General features: G+C 50.4%; 2 protein-coding genes across 5 annotated transcripts; both read left to right on the top strand.

Moving 5' to 3' along the window:
* Nucleotides 1-5,182: 5,182 nt before the first annotated feature.
* NOTO (notochord homeobox) lies at nt 5,183-8,403 on the top strand. Its single transcript, XM_003125030.5, has 3 exons — nt 5,183-5,674; nt 6,015-6,229; nt 8,003-8,403. Exons 1-3 carry the CDS (start codon nt 5,257-5,259, stop codon nt 8,159-8,161), a joined length of 792 nt encoding a protein of 263 aa, XP_003125078.1. The 5' UTR covers nt 5,183-5,256; the 3' UTR covers nt 8,162-8,403.
* A 1,914-nt stretch (nt 8,404-10,317) lies between these two features.
* SMYD5 (SMYD family member 5) lies at nt 10,318-23,568 on the top strand. 4 transcript variants are annotated; one of them, XR_014841693.1, is made up of 14 exons: nt 10,318-10,435; nt 14,975-15,083; nt 16,045-16,184; nt 16,901-17,022; nt 17,404-17,473; nt 18,293-18,397; nt 19,214-19,276; nt 19,483-19,553; nt 19,856-19,962; nt 20,357-20,413; nt 21,270-21,364; nt 22,028-22,098; nt 22,199-22,742; nt 23,199-23,568. XR_014841693.1 is itself a non-coding variant. In XM_003125012.5 (13 exons), the coding sequence occupies exons 1-13, from the start codon at nt 10,340-10,342 to the stop codon at nt 22,344-22,346; spliced, it is 1,254 nt and encodes a 417-aa protein (XP_003125060.1). In that variant the 5' UTR covers nt 10,318-10,339; the 3' UTR covers nt 22,347-23,568. The 4 variants fall into 4 exon arrangements, 3 of the variants coding, with proteins under 3 accessions (XP_003125060.1, XP_084875039.1, XP_084875040.1); XM_003125012.5 differs by having other exon boundaries at nt 22,199-23,568; XM_085018913.1 differs by lacking the exon at nt 14,975-15,083 and having other exon boundaries at nt 22,199-23,568.
* The last annotated feature ends 512 nt before the right edge of the window (nt 23,569-24,080 follow it).

Here is a 24,080-nt window from a genome sequence, read left to right as displayed (position 1 = left end):
TGTATATGTCTCTTAGTCTAGTTGGCTTATTGTGATGTTTGGCTTCTATTTCCTTATCTTCTGCTTGTTCTATGAATTACTATAAGTACAGTATTAAAGTTTTCAAATATTATTATTGAATAATTGAAATTATTATTTCTCCCTTCAATTCTGTCAGTTTTTGCTTTATATATTTTGATGATCTGTCATTAGGTACATAAATGTTTATAATTATTATACTTCCTGCTGTATTGAAACTTTTTTTTGTCTTTTTTGTCCTTTTTAGGGCTGTACCTGTGGCATATGGAGGTTCCCAGGCTAGGGGTCTAATTGGAGCTGTAGCTGCCAGCCTACACCACAGCCACAGCAACACCAGATCCGAGCTGCATCTGCAACCTACACCACAGGTCACAGCAACGCCGGATCATTAACCCATTGAGCGAGGCCAGGGACCAAACCCGCAACCTCATGGTTCCTAGTTGGGTTGGACTGATTTCAGCTGCACCACGATGGGAACTCCAGGGTGTGTTGCCTCCCCGTTGAGGAAGGAATCAAACCCCAGTCTCCCTCATGACAGGCAGGGATACTCACCACTATACTAAAGAGAATGACTGAAACTTTTATTAATATAATGTCCGTCTTTTTGTAGACTTTTTTTTTGTTTGTTTGTTTTAAAGCCTATTTTGTCTGATATTAGTATAGCTACTCCTACTCTTTTGTGGTTACTATTTGTATGGAATATCTTTTTTCATCCTTTCACTTTCAACCAATTTATATTTTTGGTTCTTAAATGAGTTTCTTGACACAAACTTATAGTTAGATTTTGTGCTTTTATCCATTCTCCAGATTTTGATCAGAGAGTTCAATCTATTTACATTTATAGTAATTATGGATAAGGAGGGACTTATCTCTGCCACTGTGCTATTTGCTTTCTGTATGCCTTATAGCTTTCCTGTCTCTCATTTCTTACAGCACTGTCTTTTTTTCATTTCTTTTTTTTTTCTTTTTGTCTTTTTTTTTTTTTTTTTTTGCCTTTTCTAGGGCTGCTCCTACGGCATATGGAGGTTCCCAGGCTAGGGGTCTAATCGGAGCTGTAGCCACCAGCCTACGCCACAGCCACAGCAACATGGGATCTGAGCTGCGTCTGTGACCTACACCACAGCTCACGGCAATGCCTGATCCTTAACCCTCTGAGCAAGGGCAGGGACCGAACCCGAAACCTCATGGTTGCTAGTCGGATTCATTAACCACTGAGCCACAACGGGAACTCCAGCACTGTCTTATTTTGTATTTAGTCAACTCTGCAGTGAAATGTTTAAATTCCTTTCTCGTCTTCTTTATGTATATTCTATAGCTATTTTCTTTGTGGTTACCATACACATTACATTTAATGTCCTATAACATTCTAATTTGAACTTACACTAGCTCAATTTCAACAACATACAAAAACTCTGCTTATTTACAGTTCCATTCTTCACTCGTTTGTTAATGATGTCACAAATTTACATGTGTACCCAAAACATGAACTAATACTTATTTTGAATGCATTTGTCTCAAGTTATGTAGAAAACAAAATTCGGAATCACAAGCCAAAATTACAGTAGTATTAGCTTTCACATAAATTTTTTCTTTAAATGTATTAGTCCCTTAAATCATTTAGAAAATAAAGTATAGTTACAAACCATTGCTACAACTAATTTTTAAATTTTTGTGTATTTGAATCAATCAGTCTTTTCCCTTACTGCTTCAGATTTTGACTCATCCTTGCAAAGTCCTTTCTCTAACACCACAAAAATCAATTCCAGACTGAAATATACAAGGTAAGAAAACAAAAAAATTTTAAACTATCAGAATACCTTCACAACTTTGGGTGGGCAAAAGTTTCTTTTGAAGGACACAAATGCCGATCATTAAGATTTATTAAAATTAGTACTTTTGTTCACCAAAAGAAAACTTTAAAAGAAAGAAAAGGCAGGCTACAGAGTGGGAGGAAGATATTTGCTTCTATACATATTGTACCAAAAGATTTGATTCCAAAATTTCTATCTCTATCTATATGCAAATACTCTTACAAATTAATAAGAAAAAGATAGTATCCCAATGGAAAAATAAACCACTTGAACAGGGCCTGCACACCAAAGAGGCGATCCAAATGGCCGATAAGCTTAAGAAAGGATGCTCAGCTTCAACAGTCTTCAGGGAAATAAATGTAAATTAAAATATTTTGCTAAAGGTCACATAGCTAGGGGATTTGAAACTAGGCAGACTGTTAACCTCTCTTGCTCTATTTACTTACATGTAAATTAAGGATATTAATGTCTATATCTTCAGGAACTTAGTTTTGTTTTCTTTTGTTTTTGTTTTTTTGTCTTTTTGCCATTTTCTTGGGCCACTCTCAAGGCATATGGCTGTTCCCAGGCTAGGGGTCGAATCAGAGCTGTAGGTGCTGGCCGACGCCACAGCCACAGCAACATGGGATCCGAGCCGAGTCTGCAACCTACACCACAGTTCACGGCAACGCCGGATCCTTAACCCACTGAGCAAGGCCAGGGATTGAACCCGCAACCTCATGGTTCCTAGTTGGATTTGTTAACCACTGCGCCACGACGGGAACTCCCTCAGGAACTTAGTTTGAGGAGAAACAGGTGAACCAACAGGAAATAGTTCACTATGTGCTGAAATACAGTGAATCATGTACGGAAAATCCAGACCTAGAGACACAGTAACCATATTTTTTACCTAAAAATCAGCACAAACAGATGTAAGAAAATGTTCATGTGCCTTTCATCTTACACGTTTTGTCTTATCCTTTGTCAACTCCTCCTGCTTCCACGGTGCACTGTTACTGTAAACAGCCTCTTTCCTCCCCGTAATAGCTATCACCTAGTAAAACACAGTCTCATTTAATTCTTGTAAGGATCTCATTAAATAAGCATTATTTTCCCACTTAAGAGATCATTGCAGCTTTATAAGAAAATGAAGTTTAGGGTGAATAAATCACTTATCTGAAGTCACAGTTCAGTGGCAAAGATGGAACTTGAAGTCAGGTTTGTCTAACTCCAAAATCCACTTTTTTCTATCCTTATGCTTCACTGATCCCCAACAGCAAAAGCAAAAGCTGCTGTCTTTTGAGTCCAAAAAAATGAGTGTATCCCTCCTCACAAGCCGGCTTTTGGTGCCTTGGCATTGCAGTCTGGGTGGGTCCTGCCAGGGGCTGTCACCCAGCTCCTCCTGCTTCAAGAAAAAGTTCCTCAAAAAAAAAAAAAAAAGTTGAGAAATGGAGTGCTACGCATAGGATTTGGGAGTTGTTGAGAGTGGTCTAGGATTTTCCAATTCCCAGGGGATATAACTTCACATAAGAGAGAGCCCCTCCCATGAATGCTTCTTCCCACTGGTGTTCCCTCATCTCTGACCTTGCATCCTCTGGCCAGAACACAGTATGTGTAGACCTGGGAACAGATGGGTCACTTGGGCACGGTTTTTCCCTACAATCTCAAGTTCCAAGCTGCCTGCCTAGGGGCTGCTCAGAAGGCAGGGCCAGTATTTGCTGAAGTGGGAAGTGGGGAGAGGCAGGTGTCTGGCCACCCCAGCAAGATTCGTCCAGCCCTTCCTTAGCAGAGCAGATAGGGCATGTTGATATTTCAAATAGCTGATGGCCTATGGACAATGCCACTGAACTGCATCTCCACCTGACTGCGCAGTTTCAATGTTAGGCATTGATTTGGGGAAGCAGAAAGCTATGGGAAGCCTGGAAGGCAGGACTCTCTCAGAGTTCCACTATCCCAACAGAGTGCTCACCACACAGAAGGCCAATTCAAAAAGATTTATGCACATTAATTCGTGTAATCACACAGCAACCCCATTAGGTTCCTGCTATTATGATCCATTTTACAGGTGAAGAAATTCAAACAGTAACTTGCAATTCACCCAAAAACAATACTAAGTATTGATTATCCATCTGTACAGTGGGGATACCAATGCCTTACACTTACATAATGCAGGTTTTGGGGTTTTTTTTTTTTTTTTTTTTTTTGGCTTTTTGCCATTTCTTGGGCCGCTCCTGCGGCATATGGAGGTTCTCAGGCTAGGGGTCTAATCAGAGCTGTAGCCACCAGCCTACGCCAGAGCCACAGCAACGCAGGATCCGAGCTACGTCTGCAACCTACACCACAGCTCACGGCAATGCCAGATCCTTAACCCACTGAGCAAGGCCAGGGATCGAACCCAAAACCTCATGGTTTCTAGTTGGATTCGTTAACCACTGAACCACTACGGGAACTCCACATAATGCAGGTTTTGTAGGACATCAACTCTCATGCATTTGCAATAAATTAGTATTTCTTAAACTGGAACTGTTACAGTTTTTACTCTTCCACTTTTTTGGATACAGGAAGAATTTTTCCAGTGGGGCCTAGATAATGTGGATGCCTAAAGTTCCTGTAAAGACCCAAAAGAAACTGGTAACTACATTGGTGTCTTCAGGCAGGGAAACTAAATGGCTGGGGGACAAGATGGGAAATTTACTTTTCACTGTGTTTAAACAAGTATTTAAATTAAATTTAGTGAGTTCCCACTGTGGCTCAGCGGTAATGAACACGGCTAGTATCCATGAGGATGTGGGTCCTATCCCTGACCTTGCTCAGTGGGTTAAGGATCCCGCCTTGCTGTCAGCTGTGGGGTAGGTTGCAGACGCGGTTGCTATATGCTAGCCTGGCAGCTGCAGCTCCAATTCGACCCCCAGCCTGGAAACTTCCATATACCCCGGGTGGGGCCCTAAAAAGAACACATAAAAATAAATAAATTTTTTAAAAATTAAAGGGCTTGCGTAGTCACAGGCAAGTGTGGCCAGGGCTTCTTTTTCAAAGACAATGAGTGGATGAGTCCACTGCCAGGGTAACTGGCGGGGGATCTCGCATGCCACAGAGAGTTCAGGGTCCTTTCCTGGATCGAACAGGGTGGGGGGTAGAAGCTGGGGGGTGGGTGGACGGGGAGAAGGGGTAATTTTTACTATGGAAGGAGGGAGGGCGCGGCCTCAGGCGCCAGGGCGAACCTGGCTTTGGAACTCCTCCAGGTCCGCTGCCCGCGGGAGGCGGCGCCCTGACCGCGGGAAGAAGAGGCCCGGCCCCGCCCCGTCCAATTTAAGAGCCCTCAGCGACAGCTGCGGCTGTTCCTGGCCAAAAAGTCTCGCTCTCTTATTTAAAGCAGGTGTCCTCACTGCCCACACGGCCCAGAGGCCCCGGCTCCCCTTCCTGCGCCCGTCCGGGCAAGGGCTGCGCCATGCCCAGCCTGGAGCCGCGAGGCTGCCGGCTGCTCGCTCCCCCAGCCACTGGGGTCCAGCCCCCGCGCTCAGACTGCTCTCCACCGCGCGCGATCCCCGCGCTGCCGCGCAGCTCGGCAGGCCCAGGCGCACCCCGCGCGCCCGCACGCCTGGAGTCCTCCTTCTCCGTCGAGGCCATCCTGGCCAGACCCGACCCCCGCGGGCCCGCGGCCTCCCCACTGTCAGTGCCCCCTGGCGCTGCCGCGGGCCTCTGGACTGCTCCCCCGAGGCCTCCCGTCCGGATCCTGCCCGGCGCGTGCCCGGGGACCGGGCCGTCCGCCTACCTGAGCGCGGGGCTCGACCTGCCTTGTCCCCAGCACCCTGGGCTGCGGCTGCGCGCGGCCCACTTCTGCGGCCTCCAGGGCCTCGGCGTCACAGGTACGAGGTGGCGTACGGCTGCGACGACGGGCATAGGCTAGAGGAGAAGCCCCCAGGTTTGAGAGCCACGGAGTTGCAGTGGGTAGAAACCCCATGACCCTTGACTCTGCAGTTGAAACCGGGCGGAGAGAGGGACCCCTGAGGCCAGAGCCGGGCGCGAGGCTGTCGTTTCTTTTCCATTTGTTTTATTTCTGTGCAGTCTCTTCCTACTCTGCCTTCTTACTGTGTTATCCGGCCACAGCTGAGACGGGACAGTGAAGTGGTGAGCTTGTACTCTCTCCTCCAAGATGAGAGGGTCAGGGATGCTGGCTAACCTATCCTCCTGCTAATTGTTCTGCAGGACTGGACCTGGCTCACTGCCTAGGTCTCTGGGGTCCCCGAAACTGGACCCCAGTTCAGGACCTTCAGGACACTGAGAGATCTCAAAAGCGGGTTCGGACCATGTTTAACTTGGAGCAGCTGGAAGAGCTGGAAAAAGTGTTTGCAAAACAGCACAATCTGGTGGGGAAGAAGAGAGCCCAGCTGGCAGCCCAGCTCAACCTTACAGAGAACCAGGTGAGAGCAGGGACTCCTGGGGGCACCGGCTGCTCCTGGGGACAGACACTACTCTCTCACAGAGCCTGGGTGGGGGCTGGGAGGAATTTATGGGCCTTCTTTTCTGTGCCAGACCACTGGGGAGACCTAACCATTGGCACACTCCCTTTCCTATATGATGAGAAAGTTCTACTTGAAGTCACATTATGGAAACAACACACAGCGTTAAACTAGAACTTTATAATGTCTCCATGCTAAATACGGAGCTGACAGTGAAATTAGGTATTGAAGGGACTGAATATTAAAAACAATAAACATTTCCCTTGACCCCATATTTCTCCCCAGCTCCTGCATCATTTTTCTGCTCTTTTCACAGGCAAGCTTCTTGAGAACTGGCTCTGTTCTCTCCAGGTCCTCACCTCCCATCTACTCCTTAACTCATTCCAATGTGAATTCTTTCCCCAGCGTTTTATCAAACCTTCTCATCAAGGTCTCTAAGCACCTCCATGTTGCCAAAGTCCTCATCTTACTCCACCACTCATTACAGTCGAGCACTTCTCTTATTGAAAAACCCTCTTCTCTTGGCTTCCAGACACCAACCACACTCTTGGTTTTCCTCCCAACTCTCTGGTCCCTTCTCCTCTGTTGCCTTTGTAGGCAACTCTTCTCTTTGTGACCTCAGATTTTCCTCCCCTGCTGATTCCGTCTATTCCCATGGTTTTAAATACCATCTATAAGTCAAGACTCCCTAATTTATATCATTAGCCCACCCCTCTTTTCTGAATTGTATATCTTACTACCTATCTAAGGCCTCCACTTGGGTATCTTGAACTTAACAAGTCAAAACTCCAATTCTTGATTTTTTTTTTTTCCTTCCCAGATATTTTCCTTTCCCCACTCTTGGTACCACTGTCCACCCAGTTACTCAAAATACTTGGTCATCCTAGATTCCTCTTTCTCTCCCACCTCCAGTCCATCAGCCAGCCTTTTCACCTCCACCTCCAAAATACAACCGGACTCACTTCATTTCTCTCCACTTCCCCCAGTTTCAAGTGGGACTATTTTTTCTCATCCCACAGGGAAGGGAGTGTGCAGCTCCAGCTCTTGTTGGATCACTGCAGTAGTCTCCCAGCTGTCTCCCTGAACCTGTTAGACCCATTCTTCACACAGCCGCCAGATGTGCAATTTGCCAGAGATGAAACAGGACTATGTCACATCCCACTTCAAAGCTCAAAGTCGATGCTCCCAACCCATGGTCTCCACAGTCCTGGGTGATCTGGCCCCACTGGCCTCCCTGCCTTTTCCCTTCTTTTGCTTTCCCCTCTCTCAGATGTGTCTGCCATGCTCTCCTCCTTTCTGGTCCTCAGATACTCCAAGCTTGGGTCCCCTGCTCTGGCTCACTTTTCCCTGTCCCTTTCAGGCTGGCCTCTCATCCTCTGAGCCTCAGCCTAAGGGCTGGTTCTTCAGGAAGGCTCAAACCCCTGTTTGTACCCCCACTTGTGTTTATTTCTCTGTTTATTCTCCCACCACTAGATTATGAGCCCCATGAGGGCAGAGATCATGCCTCCACTGCTCACCATTATCACCATCACCTAGGATGGTGTCTTGTACATATAAGGAGCTCAATAAATACTTGTTGGGTGAACAGGTGGAATTAAAGGGGAAGTGTTTTGGAGGAGATGCTTCTCTTAGAAGAGTAAATTCTGGCCAGAGAGGAGTGGGCTCTGTGGGGATGGGGGAAGCAGTGGGAACTGCTGGTTACTTTCTGATCTCTACCCACTGCCTCAATTATAGGTCAGGGTCTGGTTCCAAAACCGCAGGGTCAAGTATCAGAAGCAGCAAAGGCTGAAGGTACCAACTGCATCTGCCATGGCTGCCTCCCCGGATGAGCCCTCCAGCAGCTCCGATACCAGCGTCCAGAGAGAAGACACAGAGCCAGGAATGGATAGCTGAGGATGGGGACAGAGGCTCAGCTCAGGCTGTCTGGGCTGGTTCTTCCTGGGGGCACCCACTGGACCTCCCTGTTTCACTTCTTAATGAAGAGCCTTGTGAAGTCAAAGGGCATCTTGACTCAGGAGTCTGAACTGTAAAGCAGGGGCCCCTTTTCTGTATCAACACCTGGGAGCAGTAACAATGAAAATGGTCAGGGGCACAGGCTTTGGCCTTCAGCTTATGTCCTTGACCAAGTTATCAAACTTGTGAGGCTTTTTTTCACCATCTGTATATAGGTGTGTTGACAACTTAGACCTCCCAGGCTGAGATGACATCTGTAAAACACGGTGTGCCAGGTCCGGTACTAAGTGTGAAGTGACTATTAAGGCTTGAGTAGGACCTGTGCCACCCCTGGCCTCTCCAGGGATTAATCTTTTCCTGGCTGTAGAGGAGAGAGGGCCTCCCTGCAGCAGTATCTGGGAGATGGTGGACATGAGAGCATAGAGGGAGGGGCAGACCACTTAGCCCACTGCCTTTCACAAAATTTCCCAAAGTTTTCTTGTTTTGTCTGAACTGTTAACCATTCTCAGAAGGTGCTCAGGCCCATATGCCTCCTTGGAGCAGACCTGCTACCCCGAACCCCAAACACCATCTTTTTCCCTCTAGCTACTTGACCCCCTCTCCATCTTTATATGTAGTAGAGAGATTTAACTCTGCCTTTGCCCAAACGGGCATGTTGTCATGAATGCTATTTTATTATTTCCCTGCCCCCCTTCACATCCTGGACTCATGGCTCCCATTCCTTCCCAGGAATCTGCTCAGTTTCTCTCCAAGAAGCATAGCCAACAACCTACCCTTGTGACGCCTGCCACCGACATTTCCAGAGCCAATTTCTCTAGCACTCCTGGCAGGCCTCTGTGGGGGGTATTCATTTGGAATTTTGAATGACTTCTGGGGGGGTTGAGGTGAGCTGGTGGAAGGAGGCCTGCCCTGCCACCTGGTGGTGAGAAAGAGGGCATGGCCCACACTGCTCTCCACTGTTTCCTGAGGACTGGGGGAGAGACAGGGAGCTGGGGTGGCCTTGGGAAACCAGCTGCCCCGGAGGTCATGGACCACCATCTCTAGGACGTCAGGCTACAGCTGGAGGGAGGCCAAGATCCAGCTTAGGGAACCCCTCTGTTCCTGTCTTCAGGGAAATCCTTCCTAATGCTAGACCCAGCCAACACTGTTAATCAAAGGAACACAGCTGCATCTGCCTCTTGCAGGAACCATTGGCTCCTTCCCCTGCCCCCCTCCTTTTAAATCAATAGTCAGTTACCTATTCAGCAGTTATGGAGCACTATCCAATCCGTGAATGTCACCATGAGACCACAACATATGGAGACAAGGGCCCCTTTTCAAGGAGCACAGAATCAATTCAAGGACAGGGAATAAAATGGAGACATGGCAGTCAGGCCTGGCTGTGGAGACAGATGCTATAGGTCAGTGGTTTGCAGCCTTTTGGGGTCCTGAACAAGAGAACAGGCCCCTCTCCTGCTGTTGGGACAATGTGCCTATGCAGACACTTCTGCGTACAATTTCACAGCTCCTTAGGACCCTCCTGCACCCCCAGGAGGGTCCAATTGTTGTGCCAATTATTGCTCTACAGCAAAGTGACCCTGTCACTTTGTCCCCAGGCTATAAGGTCCCTATGCTCCTGAAGAGTTTGACAAAGGCACGCATCCGGCTTGGTCTTTCAAAGGACTGCCCCGCTACCTGTGGAAAAAGGAAATTCTGCATCGGACTTTGTAAGATGGATAGGCGGGGTAGGCTAGTTCTTCCCCTCAGGTTGAGGTTCAGAGAGGATAGCAGAAAGCCAGCCTATTGCTCTCTAACCCGTAGCTGGGTCCAAAGACCCCTTGAGTCAGGACAGGCCACTTGGTGGCAGAGACAACAGATATATCAAAACTACTCGCATATGGCTGTGGTACTGGCCACGAAGACAGGCAAAACTGCACCGATGTAAAAGTACAAAGGCAGGCCCACCCACTCTACAACTGCTTGACCACACGCACAGATCAAAAAGATCCAAATTAAAACCAGCTAGCGCGCAAACCCTCACAGCCCAATGGACACTCACGCCGGGGGCGGGAGTGGTGAGGGGCGGGGCCTCTCAGGTCGAGGCAGGGTCAAGGGTCAGAAGGCGGAGGTACGCCCAAGATGGCGGCCTCCATGTGCGACGTGTTCTCTTTCTGCGTGGGCGTGCCGGGCCGGGCTGGGGTCCCTGTGGAAGTCCGCTTTGTGAACAGCGCCAAGGTGAGGCCGTGGCGGTCCGTGCCGAGAGACCCCCACCCCGTCCGGCGTTAGACAGAGCCCCGCGGGGCCCCATGCCTGGAGGCTGGAGGTTCTTCTCCCGCTCAGATGCTGCGGCCCGGCCGCTGCCCGCGGCTCGGGGGCTCCCAGTTTGTCTCCACGCGCAGGCTTCCGGGTGGTGAAGGGGGGTTGTCATTCGGTGGACCCGGGCCCGCGGAGTCTCCCTTCTCCTGTGTAACAGGGCCTGCGTGCCAGTGGCCTTGTCACCGCTGCTCCAGGCGCGGTCGGGGGTCGCCGGGGTGGGGGATATTGCTGCTAGCTCCCGGGAGCGGTGAGCGGGACATGGCTGCAGAGGGAGCTGCGGTATAAAAAAGCGTGGGTCCTCAGGGAACTTTCTAAAGGAGATTTGGGTAGGGGATGAGAAGAAAGGCAGGACACTTAACCATGGGTCTTGGAGAGCAAAGGAACTGTACTGAAGTCCGTGGGACCTTTCGAAGGGTTTAAACGAGGGTGTCATTTTGTTATTTTACTGTCGTGCTGTAAAAGTTCATTGTAGAAAAGAATTGAAAATGAACGTAAGGAAAGAAAATAAAACACTTATATTCCTATATTTGTGCAAATGCCTGCATATTAAAGTTACATTTTAGAATGCTTTGTTGTTTTTCTTAGTATAGTTGATTTACAATGTTGTGCCAATTATTGCTCTACAGCAAAGTGTCACATATATATAGGTTCCCTTTCTTGTATTATTTTCCATCACGGTCTATCCCAAGAGACTGGATATAATTCCCTGTGCTGTATAGTAGGACCTCATTGCTTATCTATTCCAAATGAAATAGTTTGCATCTACTAACCCCCAAACTCCCTGTCCATCCCATTCTCTCCTCCCTACACCTTGGCAACTACAGGTCTGTTCTCTTGTGTCTGTGAAGTCTGTAGATAGGTTCATTTGTGCCATATTTAAGATTTCACTTATAAGTGATATCACGTAGGAGTTACTGTCGTGGCGCAGCGGAAACGAATCCGACTAGGAACCATGAGGTTGCAGGTTCGATCCCTGGCCTCGCTCAGTGGGTTAAGGATCCGGCGTTGTCATGAGCTGTGGTGTAGATTGCAGACGTGGCTCGGATCTGGCGTTGCTGTGGCTGTGGTGTAGGCCAGCAGCTACAGCTCCGATTAGACCCCTAGCGTGGGAACCTCCATGTGCTGCAGGTGCGGCTCTAAAGAGACAAAAAAACAAAAACAAAAAAAAGGTGATATCATGTGGTATTTGTCTTTCTCTTTCCGACTTACTTTACTTAGGCCTTACTGCTTTTTGATGTAGCAATAAATATTTCAATATCAATAATCCTATTCTTCCATATTAATTTTTGAGTTCAGTAATAGTCTCTTTCATGGGACAGCCACAGTTCACTCAACAACTATTCATTTATGGTCCTTTAGGTTGTATATTGTTCTTCATTCCTGAGAACAAAGCTATCGCAGCTTAATTTCTGTGCACACATCCTTTTCTCCCCAGCACCGAGTCTCTTCTTTCCTGGTTATCTTTGCTAGTTGATAGGTACAAAATGGTATCACTTTCTTTTTGTTTATATTTCTTTGTTTACTAATGAGGTTGAATAATTTATCATGTGTAGTGGCTGTGTGTATCCTTGGTCCTTGCCCAAGATGTCAGCCTTCTAGTCTTCTGTCTCCTGCTCTCAGCATCTTCATACTCATTACTTCAACCCAACCTTCCCTTGCCCTCTTTGCACTCCAGAGGCTTCGGGAGCATTCCTCTCTTTCCATGGTAAATCAGCTCCCCTATATCCTGGGTCCCCTCAGCTGCTCCACGCCAAGGCCTCCAGTGCTCATGACTGGCTCACAGTTTGTTGGTGTCTCAGTTCCATCAATACTAGCAGGCAGAGATACTCACCTTTATTTTCACTTGGCCCTCTTTCTCTCAGCCCCCTCCAGTCTTTACTTCATCACAGCAGCCACTCTTCTTGCCCAGTTGCCCTGTCCTAGCCTTCTATCCAAACCCCAGCTTTGGAACAATGAGCCGGCTTCCCTCTCCATGCCTACAGCTGGTCTGCTGCTGCAGAAAAAACACATACTAGATTTGGTGACAGGATGGATTATTCCAGGGCTTTTGCACTCATCCAGTGAGATTGCTTTGTGAGTTTTTTTTCTTTATGTCCTCTTGCTCAGTTACCACATCAAAGTTATGCTTGTGTTTTTTGGTAAAATAGAGAATCTTTCCACTTTTTTTTCTGTTATGGAATAGTTTAAATAGCATGAGAATTACTTATTTGGTTTGAGAGAGCTGGCTCATAAAACCATATAGGCTAGAGGCCTAACAAGGGGAAGTTTTTGACCACTTTCTCTATTGCCTCTGTGGATATGTGTGGGGATTGTTTCAAAATTTTACCAATTGTGATGCCTAGGGACATGACCAAATATGGTGGATGCCAACTGGAATGCCATACTAGTACACATCAGGCAGATGTTGGCACTGCGTATTAGTCTGTCTAGGCTGTCTTCCTTTTGAATTCACCTTTGGCAATTGATATTTTTCTAGAGAATCATTTATTACATAATCTTAAATTTTTGTACAAATTTTTTTTTTTTTAACTTCCCTTATTTATTTTTTTGTCTTTTTTTTTAGGGCCACCCCTGAAGCATGTGGAGGTTCCCAGGCTAGGGGTCAAATCAGAACTGTAGCTGCCAGCCTACACCACAGCTGCAGCAATGCGGATCCAAGCCATGTCTGCGACCTACACCACAGCTAATAGCAACGCTGGATCCTTGACCCACTGAGCAAGGCCAGGGATCGAACCTGTGTCCTCGTGAATACTAGTTGGGTTTGTTATTGCTGAGCTACGGCAGGAACTTCAAAAAAACTTCCTTTTAAAATTGGAAATAACTTTGCATAGTTTGTACCCTTTTCATTCAGATTCATTTCTCTCCCAAGCTTCTTGGTAATATGACTTAGAGCTCTTTTTCTTGAAATACTTTTCATATGTCTGGGCAATGAGTGGTTTTATAGAGGAATGGCTCTATTCTTTTCTCTTTGCTTTGATGACTAAATATTCCCTACATTTGATCCTCCAGAAAGAGGGAGAAAAGGGATCATTGTTTATCCAATATTGAAATTTGAAATTTTCAGAGGTAATAAGGGCCCCATCCGTATCTTTTATTCTCACAGAGGAAGGCCATGTTTTCATCTTGCTAGGTTGGATCCCAGGGCCAACCAGGTGGGGAGGTGGGGCTTCTAGAAAGACAACCAGGCTACATCCATGGCTTTGCCAGTTGTTTCGTTCCAGCTGTCTCACACTACTGTTTGAGCCTCCAGAGTTGTTCACAGGGTTGAGATTTGTGGCTCATGGGTTGCTCAGGGCCTGTCCAGGTCTACACATCCTGCTACTCTGACTTTGGGAGGTGCCCCTGTCTAGCCAGAACACCAGTGCTAGAAGGAAACAGGAGCTACCCAGGAGGCCACATGGCAGGACATTTCACTGCTGTATCAGTCTTTTTTTTTTTCTTCTTTCCCATTTTGACAGTTCAGTGTCACTCCTCTAAGTATGCAGTGGGAGAAAGTGCTCAGCAGGGCCAGCAACCACCTAGCTTCTGAAGCTGTCCCCTTCACCCCTTTGCACATGTGTGAGGTGGAAGTTCAACAGTTGTTTTCTCATCTTTCTCCCCTTCCATGATGTACACAGTGCTTTAGACCAGTACCGCTCACTTAACATGCACATGAACCACCTGGGCATCTTGTTAAAATACAGATTCTAATTCAGCAGGCCTGGAGGAGGGCCTGAGACTCTGCATTTCTAACATCTCCCAGGCGATGCCCATGCTGCCAATCCGTCCCCTCACTTTGAGTAGTCAGGAGCTAGAGCTCAGGAGATTCACTTACCTGTGCTATATCATCGCATCCTGGAAACTACCTGGTAGGTATTATTATAATACTTTTCACGTGGGAAACAGATACAAAGAAGTGAAGCAGTTGGCACAAAGATTCATAGCAAGTTAGCATCGGGACTGGTTCTAGGATTGGTTATTCCTTTCAGCGTAACACCTGTGAACTTATGGGGTAGCACGTACTGTGCCAGGTGCTGTGGGTACCCAGCCCTCCCTCTCCCGTGGTGTAGGATTCTTCTGCAACACTGAGCAGCAGCGTCACCACCAGGGCTCTGGAGGGGCACGTGGCTGACCCAGAGAAGGCTGCCCTGCCATCATGGGCTCCTGGTACTGGAGGCTTCCACCTGCTCTGAACCTGGGCCCTGCCCTGGCCGTTCTGAAAATTCTCAGTCTGACATGGCTGACTTGGTGGCTGTCCTCCCCTCCCAGGCCCTCTGCTGTGGACAGGTTGGAAGAGGTGCGGCTGAAAGTAGGTCAGAGCTGCGTTTCCAGAGGAGGCAGTTCTAGAGGGTGCTGACTCTGCTCCATGACCCTCCTGAGGCAGAAGCCTCGCTGAGGAGGAAGCATGTGGGGGCAAGGAGCCCTCAAAACTCTGTCCTTTGTCTCTTCTCATGGCCTATCCTTTCTCTGCCCTCTTAGGGAAAGGGGCTCTTTGCCACACAGCTGATCCGGAAGGGGGAGACCATATTTGTAGAACAGCCCCTGGTGGCTGCGCAGTTTCTCTGGAATGCACTTTATCGTTACCGAGGTGAGCACGTCTTGGCCACTCCCAAGGGCTGCTGGCCCGGCAGCCATACTGGCTGATGTCTCTGGGACTCTGGGTGTTGGGAGGAAAGCGTGTTGTTGCTTGGAGAACTGTGCCCAAGAACTATGCCTCTATCTAATCCCAGGCCATTTGGGGCCGGGATCCTGCAGGAGAGAAGCTTTCCCAAAGTGCTCCCTGGGAGTGGACTGTCACTCAGGTAGGACTCAGTCCCACCCCTACTCTAAGGTGCCAGAGGTCATGGCAAAGCACTTTGGGCCAAAGTGGAGCCCTCCTCCCAGAAGAGACCACATGCCCCTTAATCCAAAAAGACTGCTTTAGGGTCGGAAGCAAACAGAAGGCCCTTAGCTTTGCCAGCCACTTGCTTTTTTTCATACTTTTCTTGGGCTAGAGAAAATCTGTGAAAGGAGGGTCACTTGGCTCCAGAATGTGGTCGGCAGGGAGCCCCACTGACTAAGACCTACTGAGAAGCAAGGGGAGTCTGCCAGGAGGGGTGGGGACTCCAGAGAGGGAAGAAGACATCTCTGTCTTTGAATGCATGCATGTGAAATTTATTCATTCTTCCCATTCTTTTTTTTTTTTTTTTTTTTTTGCTTTTTAGGGCCACACCCACGGCATATGAAGGTTCCCAGGCTAGAGGTCGAATCAAAGTGGTAGCTGCTGGCTTACACCACAGCCACAGCAATGCCCAGATCCTTAACCCATTGAGCGAGGCCAGGGATCATACCCACAACCTCATGGTTCCTAGTTGGATTTGTTTCCACTGCGCCATGACAGGAACTCCATCCCATTCTTTAACATGGTTATTCACTCACTTCTCAGACTTTTATTGAACACCTACTATGTGCTAGGTATTATTCTAGCCATGGGGATACTGCTGTGAAAAGGACAAACTTGGCTCTTGCTCTCAAGACACTTCATTGCCATGTCTGGCTCTCTCCCCCAGCTTGTGACCACTGCCTTCGGGCCCTGGAGAAGGCAGAGGAGAATGCCCAGAGGCTGACGGGGAAACCAGGCCAGGTTCTGCCCCACCCTGACCTGTGCACTGTGCGCAAGGACCTCCACCAGAACTGTCCCCACTGCCAGGTGAGTGTCCCTGGGGTCTGAGCTGAAATCCACTTTGGGGAGACAGGAGTGAGGACGGACCTGGTCATGGCCCTTGAGAGACCTGGTGTAGGAAAAGACATTGAAAAGGCTCAGTTGGGAGTTCCCGTCGTGGCGCAGTGGTTAACGAATCCAACTAGGAACCATGAGGTTGTGGGTTCGGTCCCCGCCCTTGCTCAGTGGGTTAATGATCCGGCGTTGCCATGAGCTGTGGTGTAGGTCGCAGACTCGGCTCGGATCCTGCGTTGCTGTGGCTCTGGCGCAGGCTGGCGGCTACAGCTCCGATTAGACCCCTAGCCTGGGAACCTCCATATGCCACAGGAGCGGCCCAAGAAATAGCAAAAAGACAAAAAAAAGAAAAAAAAAAAAAAAAAAGAAAAGGCTCAGTTACTGTTCCAGCTTCATTCTCTCTGATCCAGTCTCATTGTCTAGAAAATAGGCTTAGTGGGGGCTTGTTCTCTTTCAAGGAGCCGAACCTGAGATGCAGTCTGTCCTTTCCACAGTTTTACAGGCCTGGGTTGCATGCCCCTGCCACATGCCCCCAGAGCACCAAATGCTTTCTCTTCTCATAATACCACTGACTACTGCTCAGGGGCTTTTTGTAGAAGGAGTGCGGTTAGAGGAGGTGAGACCACGTGGGCGTCTGTGCCTCACGCCACGGCCAGGTCCTGGGGTGCTGACCTCCACCTCCCCAACAGGTGATGTACTGCAGTGCAGAATGTCGACTGGCCGCTGCCGAGCAGTACCATCAGGTCTTGTGCCCAGGCCCCTCCCAGGATGACCCCCTGCATCCTCTCAATAAGCTGCAGGAAGCATGGAGGTGGGTAGCTTTTCATCTCTTCTTTCCTTTACCCTTCCCTCCCTGCCTGCCTTCCCAGGCTCCGTGGCTGCAGCCATCTTTATCAAGTTCCCATCCCCTAGATTTGTCCTTCATTCCTGGGGTCAGACAGAGGTCATATCACCCCACCCCCTGCCTTTACGGTGAGCTGCCTGTCCCACCCTCCTCAGTATTTTACACATTCCCAGCAAGAGCCCCATTAGCCCATAGGGATATAAAGTCCTGCCCAAGTCCTTGTCGGGAACCTTCTTTTTGGTTATAAGTGGGATTGGTAGGAAGGATTCTCTAGCAGTCAGACTGGGCTTCCCTGAATTCAGCTTCCGGGAGGGAATGTCTAGGCCAGACCTTTTTCTTTCTCCCCAGGAGTGTTCATTACCCCCCTGAGACTGCAAGCATCATGTTGATGGCCCGGATGGTGGCCACAGTGAAGCAGGTGAGCCCACCTGATCTTCCCAGGGAAGCTGAGTCTGGCCTTGTTCAATGTTTGGCCTCAATTTCTTTCTCACCTTAAGATCCTGGCTTGGGAGTTCCCACTTTGACACAGTGGGTTAAGAATCTGACCGCAGCAGCTCATGTTGCTGCAGAGGTGCGGGTTCAGTGCCTGGCCTGGGGCAGTGGGTTAAAGGATCCGGTGTTGTCATAGCTGCAGCATAGGTCACAGCTCCAGCTCGGATTGTGTCCCTGGCCTGGGAATTTCTGTATGCTGTGAGTGTGGCCATTACAAAATAATAATAATACCCTGGCTTGGATACAAAGTTCCTTCTAGGCTTCCCAAAGGAGAGCTGCTAGCTATGCACATCTTTGGAGTAATTAACCATAAATCTGGTGGGGAGTAGGGGCTCATCTTACCTGTGGTCTTTGATCTATGAGATGATGTCCTGTGCAGCAGCAATTCATGCATTTAATAAGCCCTACTTTTTCAGGATTGTGTCTCTTAGATAAAGTGAGAGAAGCCACTCTGACCTCTTCTATTAATATTGTTGCTCCTCAGCCTTATTCTCCTCTCTTCCCAAGTGTTGAATTGTCTGGCTTGGCACTAGCTGCGGAGCTCGTTGGGTGCGGGCAGGGTGGGGACGAAGGGTCTCCCTAGAAGCTGTTGTGCGATGGTGTTTTTCTGAGGGCAGGGACTTTAGAATGACAGCCTACTCCTCCCATGTGGGCGGGAGCTGCAGGAAGGAGGAGGGTGTCTGTGAGTCCATGTGTGCACAGGCATGTGCCGACCATGACCTTGGAGTATATTTGTTCACTGCAGGCTAAGGATAAGGATCGTTGGATCAGGCTCTACTCCCAGTTCTGTAATAAAACAGCCAATGAGGAGGAGGAAATTGTCCACAAACTCCTGGGGGACAAATTCAAGGTTGGTCTTCCCCCATGACTCTTCCACCCCCCAGGAGCCTGGGATGACTTTGGCTTCCTGAGGGAAGCTCCCCATTTGCTCCTTTCCTGGCCACGGGAAGAAGTTAGAGCCTGGGACCAAAAATCTATTCAAAGACTTGTATTCCTGCTGCTATTTAACTTCATGACCTAATGTGGACCCAAAATTGGGACACGGAGTGATGACTGAGAAGTGAGAGGCTGGGTGCCCTGATGTGGGAAGGCAGGACTTCATGATAGGCTAGCAGTGGGCAAATCAAGTACAGTGGGAAATGGGGGGCAGCACAGAGTCAGCAAGCGACGTGAAACAGAATTTTAGTGGCCAGTGTAGCAAGTGCCTGCTCTAAATCAAAGACTTACTCGTTCTCACCGAGGAGAGCAGACTTCCACGCAGGAGCTGCCTGCAGGTGGGCAGGCGTGTGAAAGGGCATCCAGGACGGGCCTTCTGGCACTGGATTTTGGGGAGCAGAGAGGGAGGGGCAGGCTGCTCTGGAGGCCGGGTCGGGGAGCCTGGAGGGCGGTGGTGAGGACAGGCATTCTAACCAGGCTGCCTCAGCCCTGCTCATGCAGGTGCTGGAAAGTAGGAATTTGGGGTTTGCTCCCCTGGGTTGGAACAGGCCAGCAGACAGCCAAGGCTCTTTGGAGATAAGGACTCTGTGGCTTTCCTTTGCCCCCCAGGGAAAGCTCGGGTCTGCAGAGCTGGCCCTTTTCCTCCCCTTACGTGGTCTTGTGGGCCCTGCCCCAGTGCTGATGGGAAACCCCCAGGCACGCAGGTCTCTCCCTGCTTCCTCCAAACCAGGGCCAGCTGGAGCTTCTGCGGAGACTCTTCACAGAGGCGCTCTATGAGGAAGCACTCAGCCAGGTGAGTGTGGGCAAGGCAGACCAGGGCCTCCCGGGTCCTCCACTCTCCTGGAGCGTCCAGGTCAGCGTCTCCTATTGGGACAGCTGAGCCAGAGCAGACCTGGTCTTCTGGACTTGCGGTGGGACGGACTCATAGGAAACATCAGTGGAGAGTTGGATCAGGAAGAAAAGCAAGCAGCTGTAACCTGATTGCTCTTCTCCCCACAGTGGTTCACTCCAGATGGATTCCGGTCTCTCTTTGCTCTTGTTGGGACCAATGGCCAAGGAATTGGAACCAGGTCAGGAGAGAATGTTCTAGAGCTGTTGGAGTTGTCCCTCAGAGCTCGGGTGGAGGAAGGTAGCCAGAGCTCCTTTCAAGATGAGGGTGGGGCAGGGTGTGACTGTGTGGCCAGAATGCTGCACAGAACACAGTGGTGGGAGTCAGAGACTGAGTCTTTCTTGGGAACACTTGGTCTGTTGGGGAAGGACACCCACCCCCACCTTCTCCCTGGAGAAAGAAATGGACTCAACTTGCTTAGAGGTGGAGAGCCCTGTGAGCTGGGCCTCCTTCTCTCCAACCCTGGCTGCTTGGGACCCCCAGCTCCCTGAGCCAGTGGGTCCACGCCTGTGACGCTCTGGAGCTGAAGCCTCAGGACCGTGAGCAGCTGGACGCCTTCATCGATCAGCTGTACAAGGACATCGAGGCAGGTTGGTGAAATGCAGCCTTGGCCTCACCCAACTTTGGAGACACCCATCAGTCAGAAGGTGGATGGTCTTCCCCCAGGGAACTCTGGGTTCATGGTTGGGGAAGCTAATCCCTGTGTGCCTGTGGGAACCTTCAGCCCTTTCCACAGGACACACAGGAGAGATGGCCCTGAGGTCCGGGCAGAGGCTTGATGCTAGGGGTTAGGGAGTGCTGGACGGACCATACGGTAGTATCATTTTAGAAAAGGGAGGCTTGTGCCTCAGAGAAGCAAGTTCAGGTAAAATGGCAGTGATTGGGTGGCAAGACAGGGGAGCCACTGCCTGACTTCATAAGCCTGGTTTCCTTTTCCCACCTGTCAAATGGATGCAATAACATCTGTACGTTACTGTCTTACAGCAACTGGCGAGTTTCTTAACTGTGAAGGATCTGGCCTCTTTGTGCTGCAGAGCTGCTGTGAGTCTGGCCCTGAAATGGGGTAGCCTCATTGAAAGGGGGCAGCTGCAGGTCATCTCCCGGGGCCCCGTCTGGGCTGGTAGAGTTGAACCTGGGGGGTGGGGTTAGGCCTGCTCTTCTTTGAGGATTTTCCCTCGGCCTGTCCTCCTGTCACTTTTCCATTGATTGGACTGCTCATGCCTTGATAATATGTTTATGTGTACAACCTTCCAGTGGGCTGGCCTGGTGCTGAGGCTGGGCACGGAGCTCTGATTCTTGCAAAGGGAGGCATGGGCTTTGCACCACCACTGCCCTGTGAGCCTTTGTGGGGAGTGCTGTGAGTCTGAGGAGCTCAGGCTGGAAGGCAGTCTCATCAGCACCCAGTGGAGGCGGGCAGAGCTGGCTCAGCCTCTTGTCTTTTCCACATCTCAGCCTCCCACCCTCTGCCTTCCTCACTGCAAACCCTTCCTCCCAGGCTCTGGGGATACTCTTCTCCTCCCAAACTAGGCTCTCACAGGGCCTGGCTCAGCTGTTGGCGGACATCTAATAACAGACAGGACTGAGTTAAGTGGCCTGGCACCAGCATCCCTTGCACAGTCTTGTCCCTGTCTTTGCGAGACGCTGGGAACACAGCTGAGAATCAGGGTGGCCAGTGAGGAGGGGAGCAGGGGCAGTTAGGCAGGCGGGGGCAGGGAGTGATGAGGAGGTGCATTTTGGCTTGTCTTCAGGAAAGAGCACTGGGCAGGGAGTCAGGAAACTGGGGTTCCAGGACCTGCACAGCCCTAGCAGGGATCAGAGAATGAGGACAGAGGGAACCCAGTCGAGGCTGTTATTTTTATTAGTCAACAGTCCTCATTACCTGCCTCTCATGACCCAGGCAACCACAGCTGTGTCCCCAATGCAGAGACCTCCTTCCCAGAAAACAACTTCCTTTTGCACGTCACCGCCCTGGAGGATATTAAGCCAGGAGAGGTGAGGGGGCCAGTAGCTGTGGGGGTGGGTGGGCAGTAAGCCTTGCAAGTTCCCTCCAGGAAGTGGGAGCAGCACTGGCTACAGCCCCCAAGTTCAGGCTGTTGGGTTGGATCCCCACGTGCCCCAGGATCTGAGTCTTATCCCTGGGTATGCTCTGACCCAGCCCCACATTAAAAAAAAAAAAAAAAAAAAATCCAGAAAGCCTCAGTAGTACTGTGTGCCTAAGTTCTTGTCCCCAGCTACGTTTTGATCAAGGAATCTGCAGCTTCAAAAGAAGCAGGAAAGAGCCCTTTGTGGCTTGGACTGTGGGGTGCTAGTGTGGGTTTGGAGTCTCGCAGTGCAGTGCACAGAGCCTGGTTGAAGTTTCTTTGAGGGCAGGTAGCGTCCCACCAAGATAACGTCTGCCCCAGCCCCAGACCTTGGCCATGACTGCCTTTAACCTGGAGCTAAACCCTGTCGCAGACACAGGTTGTTAAAAAGCCTCATAGTGGTTCACCTTGCTGTGAGCACAGCAGAAAGGATCAGGGCAGCCTGCCTCTTCATGGAAGGCAGCTCAGGCTCTTGGGAATGGGACAGTGGTTGGAGATAGGGTGGTCGTTGTGGAAGCCCTGATCCCATCTAATAAAAAACACGCACCGCCAGAGCCACCTTTCTACCCATTAGGAAATCTGCATCAGCTACTTGGACTGCTGTCAGCGGGAGCGCAGCCGCCATAGCCGCCACAAGATCCTCAGGTACCTGCTGGGGATGGGGCGGGCATCTGGGCTCTGGGGTCCTCCATCCTGGGGGCTGCCTGCCTTTGGATGCCCACCTTCATCCCCCCACCCTCTGCAGGGAGAACTACCTGTTCGTCTGTTCCTGCCCCAAATGCTTGGCAGAGGCTGATGAGCCCAACATGACCTCTGAGGAGGAGGAGGATGAAGAGGAGGAGGAAGGGGAGCCGGAAGCTGCGGAGCTGGGGGATGAGATGACTGATGTGTGATGTCATCCTGCCGGAAGAGGGGGCCTTTCCCAAGAGCAGAGGCTTGGAAAGAACACCCCACTGCCGTTGCCTGCTTCCCCCCCTATTCCAGCTGTTTCTGCCTGTGGGTAGGACAGGTTGGACCCCAGGCCCCCCACCTGCCACAGACCTCACGCCTTGGACACTGCTGCTGGGTAGCTCAGGCTCTGCGCTGCCACTGCGCCTCTCACAACTGGCTTCCCCTGAGGTGCGGGTATAGGTGGCTGGAACCAAGGTCGGGACCTCACAGTGTTTCTTCCCTTGGGCCCATGGCCACACTTATCATCCACCTGAGGCTTCACCCCCTCACACCCACTATGGAGGCGGTGACAGAGTAGCAGCCTGAGAACAGCCTGACTCCACTGAAGAAGAGAGGGGGTGAGACGCCCTTAACCTTCCCTACCTCTCACTGTCATAGCCTGACCACTAGCATAGCTGGCAGAGGCAGGAGGGAGGGTCTCCTTCCCCAAGGCTCTCTGTGGGAACACTGAACCGGGAGGTTACCTCCCTCTGCCCACCTCCCCACTCTCACCGTGTAGACATCTGAGGAGTGAAGATGAACCCTCCCCAGACTCCAGAATCTCTGTATCATGTGCCTTGCCTCTCCGGCCCTGGCACAGTGGCCACCCCACAGGGGATAGGAAAGGCCACTGCTTCCCACGGGAGGGGCACGCGGGCCCTCACTCCTCCTCACTCCCTCTCCACATTGAGGATTCTAGCAGCATGGCTGAGACTTGGGGATCAAAGGCCTGTGCTCCTTAATGTAGGATGCTCTAGAGTCCTCTAGAACATAGGTCAGTGAGGGGCTCTCTTGGCCGCAATCTCCATCTTTAGGATCTGCACAGAGGAACACTGAAGTCTTCCAGAAACCTAGAGGACCTGGACTGGATACTCAGTTTAGCCCTGACTGTGTCCCCCTCCTCCCCAGGTCAGCACTGCCCCTTCCTCTTGGGTGGGAAGCTGTGGAAATCATAACCCATCCCCCGCAGTTCCTTTCTGCCCGGCTTCCATGAGGGGCCTGCCACCGGCCCCTGCTGAGGGATCCTAAGGCAGGCAGGTGCCGCCCCACAGGCCCTTTCCTGGACCACGAGCCAGGTAGAAGCTGCCTGTCTGGCCTACTGGGTTCTTACTCCTTCGTCACAGCCAGCACCCCCTCCTATCCTGCCTGCCCACTATTCTCAATAAAACCTGAGTGGTAACAGGCCTTTGCAGGAATGCTCTGTGGAGAACAGCTTGACCTGCTGCCCTAGATATGCAGCAGTCACACGGGGGGTGCAGAGGTTCTTGGGGCAGGGCAGGTGACAGCAGGAGATGGGAGCTCCAGCTCCCGGGTCTGGGTTCAGCTCCGGTTTCTACTCTGCTGTGCACATGTTTCTAAAGTCCAGTGGAGTTCCCGTCGTGGCTCAGCAGTTAATGAACCCAACTAAGTATCCATGAAGATGCAGGTTCGATCCCTGGCCTCAATCAGTGGGTTAAGGATCTGGCGTTGCCATGAGTTATGGCATAGTCACAGATGCAGCTTGGATCTGACGTTGCTGTGGCTGTGGTGTAGGCCAGCAGCTGTAGCTCTGTTTCGACCCCTAGCCTGGGAACCTCCATATGCCTCAGGTGCGGCCCTAAAAGGCAAAACAAAAAAATAAAGTCCAAGAGCAGAGGTCCTCTGGGGTCCAATGTGGATCCCCAGTAGCAGGCTACAAGATGAATCTTTTCTTCAGG

This window comes from Sus scrofa, chromosome 3 (assembly GCF_054392235.1).
Source record: "Sus scrofa isolate SSC_HxYL_T2T_F1_AM1 chromosome 3, Sscrofa_HxYL_maternal_Yorkshire_Landrace_v2.0, whole genome shotgun sequence".
NCBI lineage: Eukaryota > Metazoa > Chordata > Mammalia > Artiodactyla > Suidae > Sus > Sus scrofa.
The sequence above is the reverse complement of the archived record's forward strand: the minus strand, read 5'-3'. Positions and strand labels throughout refer to the sequence as shown.

Coding starts and splice junctions, on each gene's coding strand:
- NOTO (XM_003125030.5), top strand. CDS start 5,257: ATGCCCAGCCTGGAGCCGCGAGGCTGCCGGCTGCTCGCTCCCCCAGCC. Junction 5,675..6,014: donor CCAGGGCCTCGGCGTCACAG/GTACGAGGTGGC, acceptor ATTGTTCTGCAG/GACTGGACCTGGCTCACTGC. Junction 6,230..8,002: donor TCAACCTTACAGAGAACCAG/GTGAGAGCAGGG, acceptor CCTCAATTATAG/GTCAGGGTCTGGTTCCAAAA.
- SMYD5 (XM_003125012.5), top strand. CDS start 10,340: ATGGCGGCCTCCATGTGCGACGTGTTCTCTTTCTGCGTGGGCGTGCCG. Junction 20,414..21,269: donor CTTTGTGCTGCAGAGCTGCT/GTGAGTCTGGCC, acceptor CTCATGACCCAG/GCAACCACAGCTGTGTCCCC. Junction 21,365..22,027: donor AGGATATTAAGCCAGGAGAG/GTGAGGGGGCCA, acceptor TCTACCCATTAG/GAAATCTGCATCAGCTACTT.